The following is a 15,987-nucleotide window of genomic DNA, read 5'->3' as shown; positions in this document are numbered from 1 at the left end:
CAGGACAGCTGCTGCAGTTCCCATGTAGGGCAGGAGGACCCTAGAGACTCTTTCATGTCTGCATCCTATAGCAAAAAAAACCCCAAACTTGTGAAGTGATAAGATGAGAAAGTTGTTATCAGTTGTTTCCGTGACTGCAGACACCGCCTGCCCAGCGCTGTGGTTGCTTTTCCTCTGGTGCTGACAAAGGCTCCAAGGCTATTTCTTTTCCTTAGGATTGGAAATAAATCACTCCAATCAGTTGCTTTTCTTGAGGCACTACAAAACAAACTGCAGTGGAAATGTTATCACTGGTAACAGATTTAGCCTGCAGGACCATGTGCTTATTTAAATTTTAACATTCAAAAATAGTTTCTGGTGGTACCATGTAAATACAAGGTATGGCCAGCACAAGCTGAGAGAAATTGAGTGAGGTTATATGACTGGAAGTTATTTATTTCTGCCTCTGACAGTTACTGATGAAATCCTGCCTCATCACTCCTGCTGTGCATTCAGGACACTAGAGTGACTTGGAGAAGGAAGAGCACACAGGAGACAATCCCACCTTAATGATCACACAGCTGCCTCTCTCTATCACACCTACCTGCCAGACGGATATCTGGGAGAAATAAAACATTTTCTGTCTTGACAAACAGGCTGTGCCTGGTTCCCACCACTGCCAGAATTCCAGCAGTGCCTAAGAACCCAGAGGTGTCATCTTTGCACTTTTGCTTAGCTTGCTGCCATTGCAACCTGCTAATAGGTGCTTGGTAGGACAGCAAAAGGGGGGCAGGGGAGGAGGCGGGTGCTGAATACATTTCCTTCTCAAAAAAAAATTGGAAAAAATCAGTGGTTTTCTCTGAAATCTGTATCAAGAAATTGGGAGGTGGGAAGATAGTTGCACAAGGGAGGCTTTTCTGTGCTCAAAATTCAAAGCCTGCTCCTGAGGCAGAGCCTGCATGCTGGAGGCAGAGGCATCACCGCTTTTCTCTCCAAGTGCCCTGGCAGCTGCAGGAGGAGACCCTGCCATGCTCACCCCAGTCCCACTGCCTGCAGGGCATGGCTCAGCTTTGCTCCCCACACACTCTCAAGGCTCACAGCTGGCCAGAACCAAGCAGATTTAAGCATGTCCCTGGCATCATCTATCCTTCCTCCAGGTGCCAAGACCTTGCCCTGCAAAACCATCACAGCCTCTCAAAAAATAAGTTCCTCTATTCTCTTCCCTTGTCCACAAAAGCACTGCTTCTTTCATAAAACACAGATGCTTTTCTAAAATACTCAGCTGTAGTTCTGCCTGGCACAAGCCCTCTCAGGCCACCCAGTTCAATCTTGCTGAATTTACAACAGTCTGAGAGCAGGATCCAGTAAGTGGCAATCAAACAACTTGTCCCCTTAAAACAGAGCTGCTGAGCAGAAAAACAAAAGCAGGCAAAGCTTTTATACAGGCTGAGGCCAAGCAAGAGCCAAGGAAACAAAGACAGCACAGGAGAGACGCTGTCTCCTACCTTGCCAGAGCTTAGAAAGAAAGCAGGGATTTGGGGAGGCCAGTTATTTTTGCAAGCTAAAATAAGGCTTCAGCACATACAGCAAGATGTGCTCAGAAACACAAGGTTTTCTCCTCCATCCTAGCTAAAAAAGGGTGCTGACCCAGGAAAACAGAAGGAGATCTGTCCCAGCATTTCCCAGCTGCACCCAGTGCGACAAACATTGTTCACACCATGATTTTTTTGCCCCATGCTCCATCTTTTCCAACTGACCATGCTGTCTGGTGTAGCTGGATGATGCCCATGTGAAGCATTCTCTTCAAAGACATAATGACATGGGAAAAGGGATGGGGAGAAGCAGAAACATGAAAGACTGACTGGCAGAGCACAGAACAAGATTTTAGGCCTGGCTTTTAGGAAAACTTTGTTTCTGATGTGAAGAAACCTAGATCTAGAAATGGAGGGAAAAAAAGCTAGGGAAGCTCTCAGCATCAATCTTGGAGTCTGGCTTTGCAGAAAAATCAGCTTTTAGGGTCATGGACTCATCTGCCAGGTGGCACATCTTTTTCAACTGAGTCCTTACCACAGAAAGACTTTCAGCCAAATTTGTTCAAAAAAAATCAAACAAAAGAAAATAAACCAACCCCCAAAACCACTCACACAGGAGATGCTGTCACAAATGCAAAGGCTTGTAATTTAATATCTTCCTTAAAACAGAGGTTCTTTCATAACCATACAAACTTAAGGAATCAGGGAAATTATAGGCCTGCATTAAAAAAAAAAAAAAAAAATCCAAAAAATCCATTTGTTCCATGGAATCATTAAAGTTGGAAAAGACCTCCAAGAGCATCAGGTCCAACCTTTGACCAAATACCACCATGGCCACTAAACCTCACTGTGAAGTGCCATGTCTGCTCAGTGTTTGAGCACTCCTAGGGATGGTGACTCCACCACTTCCCAGGGGAGCCTGTTCCAATGCCTAACCACTCTTGCAGTGAAGAAATTCTTGCTAATATCCAGCCTGAACCTCCCTGGTGCAGTTTGAGGCCAAGCTTTCCCCTTGTCCTGCCACCATCTCCTGGGACAAGAGCCCGATTTGTGTGAGTCAAGAGTGGCCACTATACAGGCAAAGGATTTGGACTTAAGAATCCTACATTCAGAGCATTAAGGGCAACAGCAGGGCATTGAGAGCCATATCATCCCAAATATTTGCTGGAAGTTGTGTTTTTATTCACATTTTGTTTCTTTTTCATCTTTGACAAAAGATGGCACTGCAAAACTTGGAGGGGAAGAGAGGCTGGCCTCAGTCTCTGCTCTGCAGGCTGTTCTGGCAGTCAGCAGGGAATTGCCACACTTATCCACGTCCTTATTTAACGCTCCAGTCGTTCTTCACACTCCTGTACCCGAGATGCCACAGCTTGCAGACAGGTCTAGCAGCAGGACTGGAGCACTCTGTGAAGGAATACAAACACCAGCTAATTAAATCTATTGTTAAAACAATTTGTTTCTTGCTGGGACCGAGTGATCTGACAGCGTTTAAACAAGACAGGTTTCATTTCTGAGGGCAGACTGCCATCTTCACTCAGGAACTCCTCACCCCAGTCACTTTAGATTCAAAGTGCAGATCAGCAGCAGAGAAATAGCAATAAAATAAAAACCCAAGGCCAAACTGTGAGCTCTTCTCCGGGAGGGGTATTGTTCAGTGGGAAATTCCATGATTTAGCCAAGCAGCAAGAGCTGCTAGAATAAACAACAGTGGCAAGCACGGAGTTCCTCAGCGCACGAATCACAAAGGTCTATTTCCAAGGAACACCTGCCCCCAAGAGGGCACTGTGATATTGTGTATTCCTCCTGGCTCGGGCACTGGGAGATTATAAATATATAATATAACATATAATTAATACATATAAATAATATGTCATGGGAGCACCCACGGCCCACACAATGCCATCCCTCCAGTCCAGCCCAGCCCCACAGCCACTGCCAGCAGGCAAGGGGAATACCTGGCTTCTTCCTTCGATGAATTCACTTCCCTTCTAGGGAAATCCACAAGCAGGAAAGCAGCAAAAGCCCCGTTTGCTGGAAAGCAAATCAGCCAATATAATGCAGAATCTGCTGCTGCTGCTGGTGTGAGCATGGCTGTACTCACTCCCCACCCAAAGCACCCATCCCTCGGTTTCCTTGGCAGTTTTCCTCCCAGGGTCACGGATAGTTTCTTGCTTGATTTCTCAGGCAGTTTCAGCTTCAAATACCACAAAGGCCTGTGCAGTGAGGTGCTGGATGGAGTAAACAGATGGTGCCTGCTCAGCAAGCAGACCTCCAGACCCTTTCAGCTGCCTCCAGCCTTGCTCCCAAAGTGCCTGCCTGTCTCCCTCCCTCTTTGATGTGCGCACACCGTCTGGTCCAAGATCACCTTCTTCTGCCATTAGAATGCGCCTTTAGAATCTGGTCTTGCTATCTTCAAATCTCAGTCTGAGCTCTCTCATCACTCTTGACAGCTCTGCAGCTCTCTTTGTGAAGGTTTGCATGTCTAGCCTGTCCCATCCTTCAGTCCTCCCTGACTGGCTCATCCAGGGCTAACCAGACCTGTGGGAGAAGCCACTTCAGGGCTTTGTGGAGCACCTTCTGGAGAGGTTTTACCACATAACTCCACAGCACCTCATGAAATCAGCCCCTGATAAAAGCATTTAAACATCTGCTTGGGAGCTCTAAAACTTTGCCATCGACTTTCCAACCCTGTGCACCATAGGCTGCTATAACCTAATCATAGACTAAATTCTGCAGTCCCTTACTGGCCACAAATTACTTACAATAGATGCCAGACAACTGAATCTCTTTCTAACACATCATGCTCTCCACAGGCAGGTAAGTAAATCAGTGTAAGGAGGAAAGGGTGTTCACTTGGGATAGTTAAACACAAAGTGCTTACCCGTTTTTTAGATATATTTGGATTTAACAGGCACAACTTGATGTGGTGAAAAAAGTTGGGAGTTGAGAAGCTTCCCTCTCGACCCTCATTGCCAATTGTTAAAAATAGATTAGAAACTGTTGTAAAATAGTTGAAAATTGTCAAGCTTGCACTGTTAGTTTAGTTGTTATACTGCAAAATGGGTTAAATGGGTAGTTGTAGGAAATAGGTACCACATTTCACACAAGTGCATCACTCCCCAAGTGAAACAAGCCAACCTGGACAGAACTGTGGGCCAATCAAGCGCCTTAAAACTTCATGCAAATGAAGGATCCAAAAATAAACCAGCCCAAAGGGACAAAAACCAGGATAAAAAGGAGCATCTGACCCAGGGAAGCCGTGCTGCTCCACCTGGAACATTGGGGACATCGCTGCTGAAGAAAACCCAGTGCCTCAGCATCCTTGACGGGAGCGCTCCTGCTTGGCCCACAAGCCCCCATGCTTTAGGTCTTTTCTTTTTATTATAATAAATGCTGAAATCACTTTAGTACTGGGAATCTGGTCCCATTTACAACACCACCTACTTCCAACTCCATTTCCACTAATCCAAGAAGCCCTTGCTGTGGCTTTTGAAAGCTTGGCCTTGTTTAAATCCTCACCTGAAGCCCTTTCCCTCCTGTTGGACTGCCAGCCATGAGGGAGCACTGGCTAACCCTGCCTGGGGACAGACAGCAGGCACACAAACACAGGTGAGCAAGTCACCAGCTCTGGGAGGCATTTCACATTTCAGTGACAAAAGAGGTTTTTTTGTGGATCCTGAGGCAACGAGAAGAGCAGGGACATGTTCCTTGCTTTCAGATATGTGCAGCATGGAGCCGCAGTTCCCACCCACGGCCCTCCCCACCCAGCAAAGGGGAGCTCAGCAGGACAGCAAAGGGGAGCTCAGCAGGCTGAGTGGGCTCTCCCCAGCCTTGAGGAGCCTTGAGGAGGGGCAGGAAGAGCAGGCTTAGTGCTTCTCTTGGCCCAGCAGGCTGTGGGTGCTGCACAGCCCTTCCCTTTGGAGGGAAGCCCTCAGGAATCGGCCACTTGAAGGCCGAGCCAAGCTTCGGCAGCACGGGCCAAGAGAGGAGCAGCAGACCTGGCTTTGGGAAGGGAGGTGGTGGGAAGGAAGGAGCTCTCTCAACAGAGACACAGGGAAATCAACACCTCCAGCCAGGAAAGGGTGTGGTGATCTCTGAGGCTGAGGAGCCCATGTGCTCCCCTCTCTCTGTAGCCATGCCTACCCCTCCCAGCAGGCATTCCAGCGCTGGAGAGGAAAGCTTGCTTCCCCGTGCAGCTGGTTTTCCTTTGCTCTGACAAGCCAGGCATGACTTTCCACTTACTGCAAGGATGGAGGCATATGATCTCACTTTGCTTCCTCTTTCCATAAGAATTTTGGTACAAAGCCTCTCAGAGACAGCCCTGCCAGGAGAGTCTTCCTGCTCCTCCAGCAACTCACTTGTCACTGCCTGCTTAGCCCCTTTTGTCTCCCTCTCCACTCGAGTTTTTTGCCTTCAGGTTTGAGACTCCTGGCAGGTGTGGCCTGACAATGCCAGCTGCAAAATCCTCTTTGCAGAGCAGCTCATTAGCCCTTCTATCGTTCTTCTCCTTTGGCACCTACTGAGGCACTCACAAGCTGCTCCAAGAGGTGGTAGTATGGCCTGTTGCCATGAATCTGTTCCCTCTGATGGCTTACAAACCCATTTAATGTCCCTCACACTGTTTAAATTCTAATTTTCATGAAGAGATGTTTCTGGCACATGAGTGCTGGCCTCAGGTTTCTCTTCAGTGTCTGAGCAACCTTGGTTAATCAAGTGGATATGCACTGAGTTTGCTGTTTGGTGTTATTTCTCTCATCCTGCTGAGTTTCTGGGAGATTTTGTACTAGTCCCCCACCCAGCTTCACTAGTTTATTCTGTTTGAAAAGAGGGTAAGGGCAAGATGTGATGGCCAACAGTTGCGAGGGTCACAGCACTTCTGAACACGAGGAATGTGATGTCCAAAATTCCTTATCTGCCAAAGGGATAAAAACCCCATCATAGCCTGAATATCTGACAAGCACACCAATCCTTGAAATCTGAGGGGAAGACAGAAGCAGCAAAACCAGCACATTGCCCAGCACAGCTTTCTGACTACCTGTGACTTTGGTTTTCTCCCCTGTCTGCACTGCTGCTGCTGCCCGGGAGGAGCCACAGCGCCATGGCCAAATTTAGGGGACCATTGTGCAGACACACAACATCAAATGTTCAGAGACAAGGCTGTACCTTTGACTTCCCAGGTCTGTTCAATACCAGTGCCTAAAATAACCACCCAGACACCTTGATTTTGCAGGAAAGGATCTAGGGCAATGACAGCAATTCAGCTCCCCAGGCAGCTTGGGTTCAGTATGCTTTCCATGGGATCTGCCCCACTTTTCAGCTGCTCAGATATCACACACCAGTGATCAGTTGCCACACTGAGGGGTTCTTGGCAATAAAGGCACAAATAACATCACTATTGAAATGAGAATATTTACCAAGTGTCATTTTCTTCACTGGCAGTGCCTCTTATAAGTTGACCTCAGCTTGGCTTGTTTCCCTTGGTACTCATACCTGGAGGTTGTAGCACAGCTCTGTAGGACTACAGAGGAATCATGTGCAGAATTTTCACCAGCCTTCTGCACCTGCAGCACCCAGATAGATGGAAAACAGTGCTGTGAGCAGTGTGCTTCTTTTCAGGCCAGTGGGCTCTGTGAAAGTACAACAAACATACTTTTAAAAGTAGTAAAATCAAATACAGGATAAACCAGAAAACTTTTGTTTGCCCATTGCTGACAAGATGATCTTGGTAACTTCAGCATCTGCTGGGAAGAACTGTGGTTACCCTTTGTGCTATCTATAATGACTTAGTAAAGCAAAACCATTAATATTGTTTTTACTTCTTGTGCAGAAATTTGCCCATTCCCATATTCAAAGGCTGTCAAGAAATAATGTCTGGTCATGGACTTGCCACAAATTGGACACCTAGGAATTCCTTGACAGGTTTTGAACATTGCAGCCCTTGGGCAAAATATGCATGTATTGTATGGAAATAGAGGTATTTAAAGAAATCTCAAGGGCTCTGTGCAAGTGCAGAGGTCATGCTACACGTTGTAACTTACAGCCCCATGGCACAAGGTATAAAAATGTGGTATGTCATGGCTTTTTGGACATCTGCATTCACAGGAGTTTATTTTGCTGCACTTGTGCCAGCAGGACCCATGTTACACTCAGCAGTGTCCTCTCTCAAGTGGAATCCCTGCCCTGGAGGGGTCAGTCTGTCCTCAGATCAATGGCAGGCATCTGAGGCTTGACAAGGCTGCCCCCAGGGCTCGGGGGCAATGGGCTCACAGGGAGGGGGAAGTTCCCAAGGCATGCACGATCTAATGGCCCTTCTTACCTCCCTGGTTTGCAATATGCATCTCAGCTGGGATCTCAGCCATCGCTCTGAGGCAGTGCCCCTCAATGACAGGCAGCAAGAGAGCAGCCCCCCAAAACGCACCACTCAGGCACGTTATCGGTGAAAAAATATCTATATGGGCAATGCAGAAAGAAAAAACTCCCTCCCTGTTAAAGTCATGGCTTGTGTGTTCTTGTCCGGCCGATCAAAGGTGGCTGTACACGGTGCATAAGGCCAGAGACCTGCAGCTGCATTAGCTTCCCAGCAAGGCTGGCTTACCTGGTGGTCCTTCAGGAGCTGATCTGCCCCTTGCCAGAGGGACTAACTGCATGCCAGGCTGATGCACAACGGTGCCACCATCCCATAACAAAATCCCTGTCAGTGAGCTCCAAAAATTTGTACCTCTGCAGACCAGCTCCTCCTGCTCACATGCCACACCTAACAAAACAGTAATTGCTGTCTGATTTCTGATTGCTCTCATTAACAAGAGCAATGGAACAAGTGAGTTCTACAAGCACAGCTTTGATGCAAAAAATTATCTAGAAAGCACAGAAGCTCAGCATTTTTTATATATCTTGGTAGTGAATACACTACCAAAGTATGTTGGTGTGATCTAAATATTTATACCACAGGTAGCAGTACTTGAGGTGCAAAAGAGATTTTTTGGTGCATTTTTATACCAATAAATGTTGAGCCAGCAGCCAACCAAACAAAAAATCTGTTTCTCTAAGAAAGCTGAGCTCAGCTGTCATTCCTCCTCCTCTGCCTGGCAGTGCCCTGCCAAACCAGCCCCTCTCATCCCAGCCCCTTGCTGCCTGCCTTGGGAGCTGTTTGCAGCAGTGCCAGCCCCGCTGCTGGCCGGGGCAGGAGCTCAGGGATGCACAGCAGCGATGCCTGCAGCCTCGGCAACTCGCAGAGCTGCAGCCCGGAGCATACAGGAGGGGGAGTGTTTGCTTCGATAGCTGCTTCCTCCCTGGGAAACCAGGGCTTGCTTCCCTATCTCCTTCAGGTCTTCCCACCCTCAGGATGCTCCATCTGGCAGCACAAGGCTTTTTCTGGGCTCCCAGGAGGGTTTACTGAGACTGAAACTGCCCACTTCAGCCAAGTTTGCAGAAAACTTTCCCAAAGTGACCTGCTCCCTCGAGCAGCACAGGACTCCTCTACATTGCTCCTTACCATTGCAACCTGATTTGTAGCTGCCACTTTGGTTTTTCCACATCGGTGTGGACACTCCCTCTTCTGGGTATGCTACTGTAGGGGCTTCAAAGGGGCTTCCCATAAGTGAGGATTTACCTGTGGGTTTTAGGAACATGCCTGTCATGTGACTGCCCATTCCTATTTTAAAATACATTCTGAGCATCAGCCAAGCCTCTGTAGATGTCTGTCCATGTCCTTCTATTCCCAGGAGCAGCAGTGGTGTTTTCCAGAGGTGCTTTGGTAGTAAGTGGGGAAGGGAAGCCGGGTCTAAGCACTTCCCCCTCATAAAAATGCTCATATTGGTTCAGTTTTGTTTAGCCGTCTCAAAGTTCCCAGCTCCTCTGAAAAGTCCAGCTCAGACCTCTGCTGAAGTCACTGTGGTTATGACTCAAGGGCTAAACTTGTCAGGAAATCATGCGTATCCCGCAAAATGGGTTTCTGCATCTGCCTGCTGATTGCTAGGTGGGATTTTTGTGTGTTTAGTAACATCGGTTTCTGAACAGGGACTTCTGGAAATGGCTTCTTGCTGATCCACTTCAGACATAGGAAATCTGGTGGGATTTATTTGAAGGCCCAAACATGCCTGCTGGTACAGCCTGATGGTATTCCTGGCGGTACATGCCTGGCAACCACATTTCCATGGCATGTTAAATTCCCATACTTCCAACTGGCCTGTAGAAATAACACCTGAAGTGGGAAAGCAGTTTGGTTTGGACCCACAACCTCTAAGCAGATAAAACTCGACATGGTGACTGCTTTACTTGCTCTTCGTTCAGAGTAAAGCTCCCCTGCACCACATACAGACTCATGTTTGCAGCTTTGACCCATTTTAATTTCGCCAAAGTGACTTCAGAATACTGGCAAGATGGACTCACAAGAAAGATTTTCTTTCATCTTCAGCTGATCACCATTTCTCTTTATAACTGACTTGCAGAATGAAACATATATTCAAAACCTAAAAATAGTGTTTGGGTTGGTGTTTTGGAGGATGGGGTTTTGTGGTCCTAGGCTTCTTTGTACAGCTGGAAAGGAAATGTGGGCTCCACAGGGAGAGCAGGATACTTGAGCAGCTTAAAAAACCCAGCACAAATCAGAAAAAAACAGCCAAGGATGCAGCACCTGGAAGAAGGAGCTGGCACTGCCCTGATAGACAGAGTGTGATGGGAGGGATGCCTTGCTCTGGAGTGGGTGTTCTGGCCCAGCCCAGCTGCCCTCTGCTCAATTTGACTGCCACATCATGGCAACTAAAACTGACTATAACCTTTTAAAATCCAAGTTACAGAACATCTGAGAAGGATCTCACGTCTCACTTCTCTCTAAGTCTCCAAAATATAATTTTGATAAAAACAGATAAAGAGCAATTCCAAGCTCAAGAAACAGAAAAGCTGTTTTTTTCTGAAAGATGCATCTAAAGTTTCCCATCCACCCCATGAAAGGTCAGAAAGCCCCCCAGTAATGTAACAGCTCTGTGCACCATCGCCAAAGAAGTCAATATTTATAGCTAGACAAGGTGGTTCACAGTTAGTGCCAGTAGAAGTCACTCCTTTGTACCACTCTGTGTAGTTTGGATTTTAATGCAACTAATACCCTGCACAAAACTGGTGTAGGTCCCCAAATGGGTCCCTGACCCCAGAAAGCTGACATTTGAATTTTCGTCCACACCGCCCTATGCTGAGAACTCAAATGAAGAGGCTGAAAGGGTAAAAGCTCCAAAGTATCCAGCCCCAGCTGTATTGTCCCCTGTGCAGGCATGCCAGGGGCACCCCTGAGCAACGGGGACCCACCAGACGCTCGCGTCACCTCCCAAAGCTCCTGTGACACACAACATTCCACCCGTCACAATACCCGGGTGGGGCATGGAAGCAAGGGTTGTCATACCTGCTGGTGCAAAGGTGCAAAGGTGAGCAGCTACCATGCAGCAGACAATACAGCCTCCCGATGCTGGGGAGCCCCAGCCTGAGCCCCAGCCCCAGCCCCAAGAGCAAGAGCCCCAGGAAAGCCCACCGGCACCAGAGACCAATGCAAAGCCTGATGGAGGTGAGAGGATACTCAACGAGCTGGGCTACAGGCTGGGTCAGACCATAGGGGAGGGCAGCTTCTCCAAGGTGAAGGCAGCCACCTCCAGCAAACACAAGGGGCCCCTGGCTGTCAAGGTGGTGGACCGGCAGCGAGCGTCCCGAGCCGTCGTGTTCAAGTTCCTGCCCCGGGAGCTCTCCATCGTGCGCAGGATCCAGCACCCCAACATCGTGCGCGTCTACGAGCTCATCGAGGTCTGTAACAGGAAGCTCTACATCGTGATGGAGGCCATGGACACTACCCTGCTGCAGATGTTGGAGAATCTGGGAAAGCTGCCCTGCGCCCCCAACGCCCGGGACATCTTCGTGCAGGTGGTGAGGGCCGTGCGCTACCTGCACGACCGCAACCTGGTGCACCGGGACCTCAAGTGCGAGAACGTGCTGCTCTCTGCCGACGGCCGCCGCGCCAAGATCAGTGACTTTGGCTTCAGCAAGGAGCTCAAAGGGTACCCGGACCTGAGCACCACCTTCTGCGGGACGGCAGCCTTCGCCTCCCCAGAGGTGCTCATGGGCATCCCCTACGACGCCAAGAAATACGACATATGGAGCCTGGGGGTGATGCTCTACATGATGGTGGTGGGCAACGTTCCCTTTGATGATAGCAATGTGCAGAGCATGCCCCAGCTGCAGAAGAAGGGGGTGATGTACCCGGAGGGGCTGCCCCCGCTGCCGGAGCCCTGCCAAGCCCTCATCACCCAGCTGCTGCAGTACAGCCCCTCGTCCCGGCCCGGCGCGGGGCAGATAGCCAAGAACCGCTGGCTCAACGGGGACATCTGAAGGACACAGCCCTTCCTGAAGATTCTGGAAGAGCACTTTGGTGCAATAAATGAAAGAGCATTTCTATGGTTTGTCGACTGTTTTGAAGCCCAGGGGTGCCTGTGTGTGAAGCTGATGGAACTCTGAAAAGCAAGGCCATGTGCTCTCAGGAGGTGGTCACATCCCAAAGCAGCAGTGGCAGCCGGCTGCAGGCTGGGTTTGGAGACACAGCAGCCATGCAGAGCTGCCAGGGCAGGGTGGTGAGGTGCTGCAGCACAGCCCATCATGGTGCCTGCTCCCTAGAGCACCAAAACTCTGGCACAGCCACCCCAATCTGCTCCTCCCCATCCTATGCTGCTGAATGAACAGGGACTATGGGAAGACAGCTGCTCTCACCGGGGTCTTGGCTTCTTCTCAGCCTTGTTCACCACCAAACTGTATTTGAGCAGGTAGGAGGGGAGAATCAGTGGTCCTACAAATCACTGCTGCAGAGAAAATGTCACAGTTTTTGTGTGCCACTATTTCAAGCTCATAGTTACACTCACAGCCCAAAATCACACTAGAATTTTTGCAGGCAGCTGGACAGCATTACCCAGCAAAAATTTTGGTGTGGCTTTGAGATCCACACCGTATATGGAACATCTTTCAGATATTTATTCCTAGCAATATTTGAAATGTATGCCAAAAGATACTTGATGAGAAATGCCCCTGGCCATTGAAAACTTGAAAGGGAAAACAAATAAAAGCATAAAGGAGAACCACTTTGTTAACTCCTGCTGTCCAGCTTCAATGTGAAAAATTACCGATTACTCTTAATGCAACCCCCAAAATCTTCTATGGATCCTTATGAGCAAGGCCCATTTTAAAGGGTTAATTAAATATAAGAGCTGGCATCTGAAATGTGCTTTCATGAGACATTTAAACCCACTCTAAACAATCTCCAGCTTCTACTGGACAGAATTCTAAGAGGAAATGTCCAGTTGGGTGGTTTGATGGTGATGGTGCCTCATGAGCTGACCCAGCACAGGCCTGGCAGCACAGCCTGGGGCCAGGCCATGTCTGACGTGGACAAACCAGTGCACATGGCTCTGCTGGAGGAGGTGGAAACACCTTTCCCAAAATAAACATTTTGGGCCTATTAAAAGCAGCAGTTTAAGTAGAACAAGATGTGACAGCAGACCCAGCCCAAGGCTTTTCAGCATGCAGGCTACAGGGAATTTTGCCACCCCCAGAATGAAGATTTATTTTGTTCTTCTCTCAGCTGCAAAATAGAATTTGCAGCAGCCAAGAGTAATGGGATACAAAGGGTGTCCAGGGCTGTGGAAACAGGCTTGGGAAGGATCAGGAGGGGATAGAAAAGAAGGGGAGGTGTCCAAAGGACGTGGGAAGCAAGGAGGTGGATGTCAGGGAAGTGAAGTTTTCAGCAAGGTTCAATTCTTCATTTTCTACTCTCCTTCCAGCCACCCTGTCAGTCTCATCCCAATCCATGCCCCAGGACCTCCAAGTACCTGTCCACCTCCATCTACTGCCTCCCTCCAGCCTTGCTTGCCTCCAGGTACCTCCCCACAACCTGGGAAGCACAAACATGGCTCTGCTGCACTGCTTCTCCTTTTGCTCCATCTCAATCTTCTTTCTCTAAAGACAAAGCTAACACAGTGGGAGTCGTTCTAAAATTTAGACCCTATTAATCTCCCCTCAGCACCACATTCTCCTAAATGGTTGCATCTGTTGAGGACACCAGCTGGGACAGATGACTGATGTTTTGTGAGGCTGTACCCCCTTGGGTGGCTTGGGAAAGCAGCTGGGGTTCGAGTGGGGAGAGGTTTGAAGGAGCCACAGGAGGCTGCGGGCTGCCCGTGGCCCTCGCCCTCTGCAGACAGATGGTGATCTCCCAGGGCCAGCACTAACGACCTCAGAGCAGCCCCCAGGCTGCAGAAATAGTCCATTACACGTCTAATTATGCAAATTAAAAATAAAAATCACAATTAAAGACCCAGAGCCAATTCTTATCTAATTTGCACCAGTGGGACATCAGTTTTGAAGGAGGGCAGGAGCAGAGGCTTTGAGCAGGATGAGGCAGAGGCTCATGGCTCTGCCAGCACCCCTCCCCTCCAGAGGCCTCTGCATGTGCTCAGCCTGGTGCTTCCCTAAGCTGATTTCCTCCTCAGGAGGGTAAAAATTTTTAACCTTAAACTTTTTTAACCTTTAACCTTTTTAACCCTCCTGGGAAGTGCACAGTTGATAGAAGCACCCCTTCCCTGACTGCTGGCAGTTGAGCCCCACTATCCTGGCCACAAAACGCAGAGCCCTGTGTTTATGGGACAGCCCATGGACTAAGAACAAGCAGGTTTTAAGCACACTGGCTTACCAAATATCCTGATCAGCCCCACCAGACTCATCTGCAGTGTGACTCTGTCCTGCCCAGGCTGTGTGGAATATACTGGGCAGTGCAACCTGGAAATGAAAGGTCCTGTGTCATACCAGCACCAAATAAATAACTTTCCATAGGGGACCTGACTACCAAGCAATCCATACAAATAACTATGTGCTATTTAATCCTTCTCCAAGGTTAAGGAGGGAAATGTTCAGGGCCTGTATGAGGCAGCTCTGTGCTGTGCCAGCACCTGGCTCCTTGCATGGTGTGAGCATTACCCCATCCACAGCCCTCCTGCTGGCTGCCATGGTGCTCTGTGTCACTGACAGGCTCACTGAAGGATCTTTCAGATTTTTACACGTGTCTTCAAATCAATCAGAGGGACTCTTAAAAGGATATTCAGCAGAATAGAGTGTTTAGTGTTTTCTTGAGATCATCTTGAAGCAATTTTACCCCATCTAATCTTAAAAGAGCATTATAAATTTCAAAGACATGTTCCAGACCTTTAGTATAACTCTCCTCCCACTGCCCTTTTGTCCATATTCTGCATCACTTTGCCTGAAATACAGCCTTTATTTCAGGCAAATGAAAGGGAGGGAGGTAATTCCCTGCACACTGACATTAAAGCTCCCTTTTCAGCTAAGCAAAATTTGCTTTCAAGATTTTAGGCCATGGCTGATGTGTCTGATAACTTCAGGACTCAGCTACTTGAAAGTCTACACATTACCCAGCTCTGGAGATAAGTGCATTCATGAATTGTGGGAAAACATTGCCAGGTAATCAAACACCTCACGTCCTCCTGCCCCAGCTCAGGGCTGCCTCTCCCAGGGCTCTCCATGAGTGCCTGCAGCCAAGCCAGGCTCCCAGTGACCTGCTCCAGTTATCCAGGCACTGTATCTGCATGACCCAGCCTCCCTGCAGAGGCAAAGCTTCCAAGAGGCAACTGAGCCAGCTCTGCCCTGCCTGAACACATTAACCTTTCCAGAATTGCAGCCTTCAGTGCCAGCAGCCTTTTCTCCAGTGACCTGGAATCCTCCTGGCTCTGTTCTAGAGCGCCCTGCACCAAGTTTGGGTCTCCATGACTTTGTGTCAGCCCTTCTTCAGCTGAAAATCTCCTCATCCTCTCTTTTCATCATCTCTGCAGGTCTCTACTCTTAGTTGTCTGCCAGAAGAGATATGGAGGGAGAATTTCCTGTCTTGAGCCTTTTGGTTATATCAAGCATAATTTTAAAAAGTTAACAAGAGGTTCTCACCAAAGAACAGGTCTTTGCACACGTAGCTTTCCTTGCAAACAAGAAACTTTCTATTATTAATAATTTCATTTTCACAGCACCTAGCACACATTAATCCTTGCTCTTACACCAAGTGGTAAATATTCTCCTTGTTTTACAGTGCACAGGCTAAGGGGCTTACCTCAGGCCAAAGGGATTTCATTTTACATTACGTTTCAAAACCTCCCTCTGGCCAGATCATGACTCTGTCTTCAAGCAATAATAAATTCAAAAATACTTGATGGTCTGGAAAGTCATATGATTTTCCTCTCCAAAACTGCTTCCAGATCAACTTCATTTTATATTGTAAATGAATGAAAGGAAATAGACTACAGAAACAGATGGGTGGAGCTTCTTCCCCACATTCTGAATAAGGGATCCAAATTTCCTAACTGCATTTAACAGCCCTTTGAAGAGCCAAGGAGGCACTTGCAGGATGTAACACGGGCACAGGAGGCCCTCAGCTGGGGCATCTCAGTCCTTGGAG

General features: G+C 48.4%; 1 protein-coding gene and 1 long non-coding RNA gene across 3 annotated transcripts; one reads left to right on the top strand and one right to left on the bottom strand.

Annotated features, from left to right (window-relative positions):
• Positions 1-2,558: 2,558 nt before the first annotated feature.
• LOC141730515 (uncharacterized) lies at positions 2,559-14,299 on the bottom strand. Of its 2 annotated transcripts, XR_012582039.1 has the most exons (4): positions 14,224-14,299; positions 6,926-7,138; positions 3,467-3,542; positions 2,559-2,915 (listed from the first exon to the last, which is right to left on the bottom strand). It is a non-coding gene; the product is annotated as an uncharacterized LOC141730515 (long non-coding RNA). The 2 variants fall into 2 exon arrangements; XR_012582040.1 differs by lacking the exon at positions 3,467-3,542 and having other exon boundaries at positions 2,564-2,915.
• Positions 10,938-11,876, top strand: TSSK6 (testis specific serine kinase 6). Its single transcript, XM_005492772.3, has one exon. The coding sequence runs from the start codon at positions 10,938-10,940 to the stop codon at positions 11,874-11,876; it is 939 nt and encodes a 312-aa protein (XP_005492829.3).
• Positions 14,300-15,987: the final 1,688 nt, after the last annotated feature.

This window comes from Zonotrichia albicollis, chromosome 10 (assembly GCF_047830755.1).
Source record: "Zonotrichia albicollis isolate bZonAlb1 chromosome 10, bZonAlb1.hap1, whole genome shotgun sequence".
NCBI classification, from domain to species: domain Eukaryota; kingdom Metazoa; phylum Chordata; class Aves; order Passeriformes; family Passerellidae; genus Zonotrichia; species Zonotrichia albicollis.
This window is presented reverse-complemented; position numbering and strand designations above follow the sequence as displayed.

What these genes read in the sequence shown, in the direction of transcription:
- TSSK6 (XM_005492772.3), top strand. Translation starts at nt 10,938, where the DNA reads ATGCAGCAGACAATACAGCCTCCCGATGCTGGGGAGCCCCAGCCTGAG.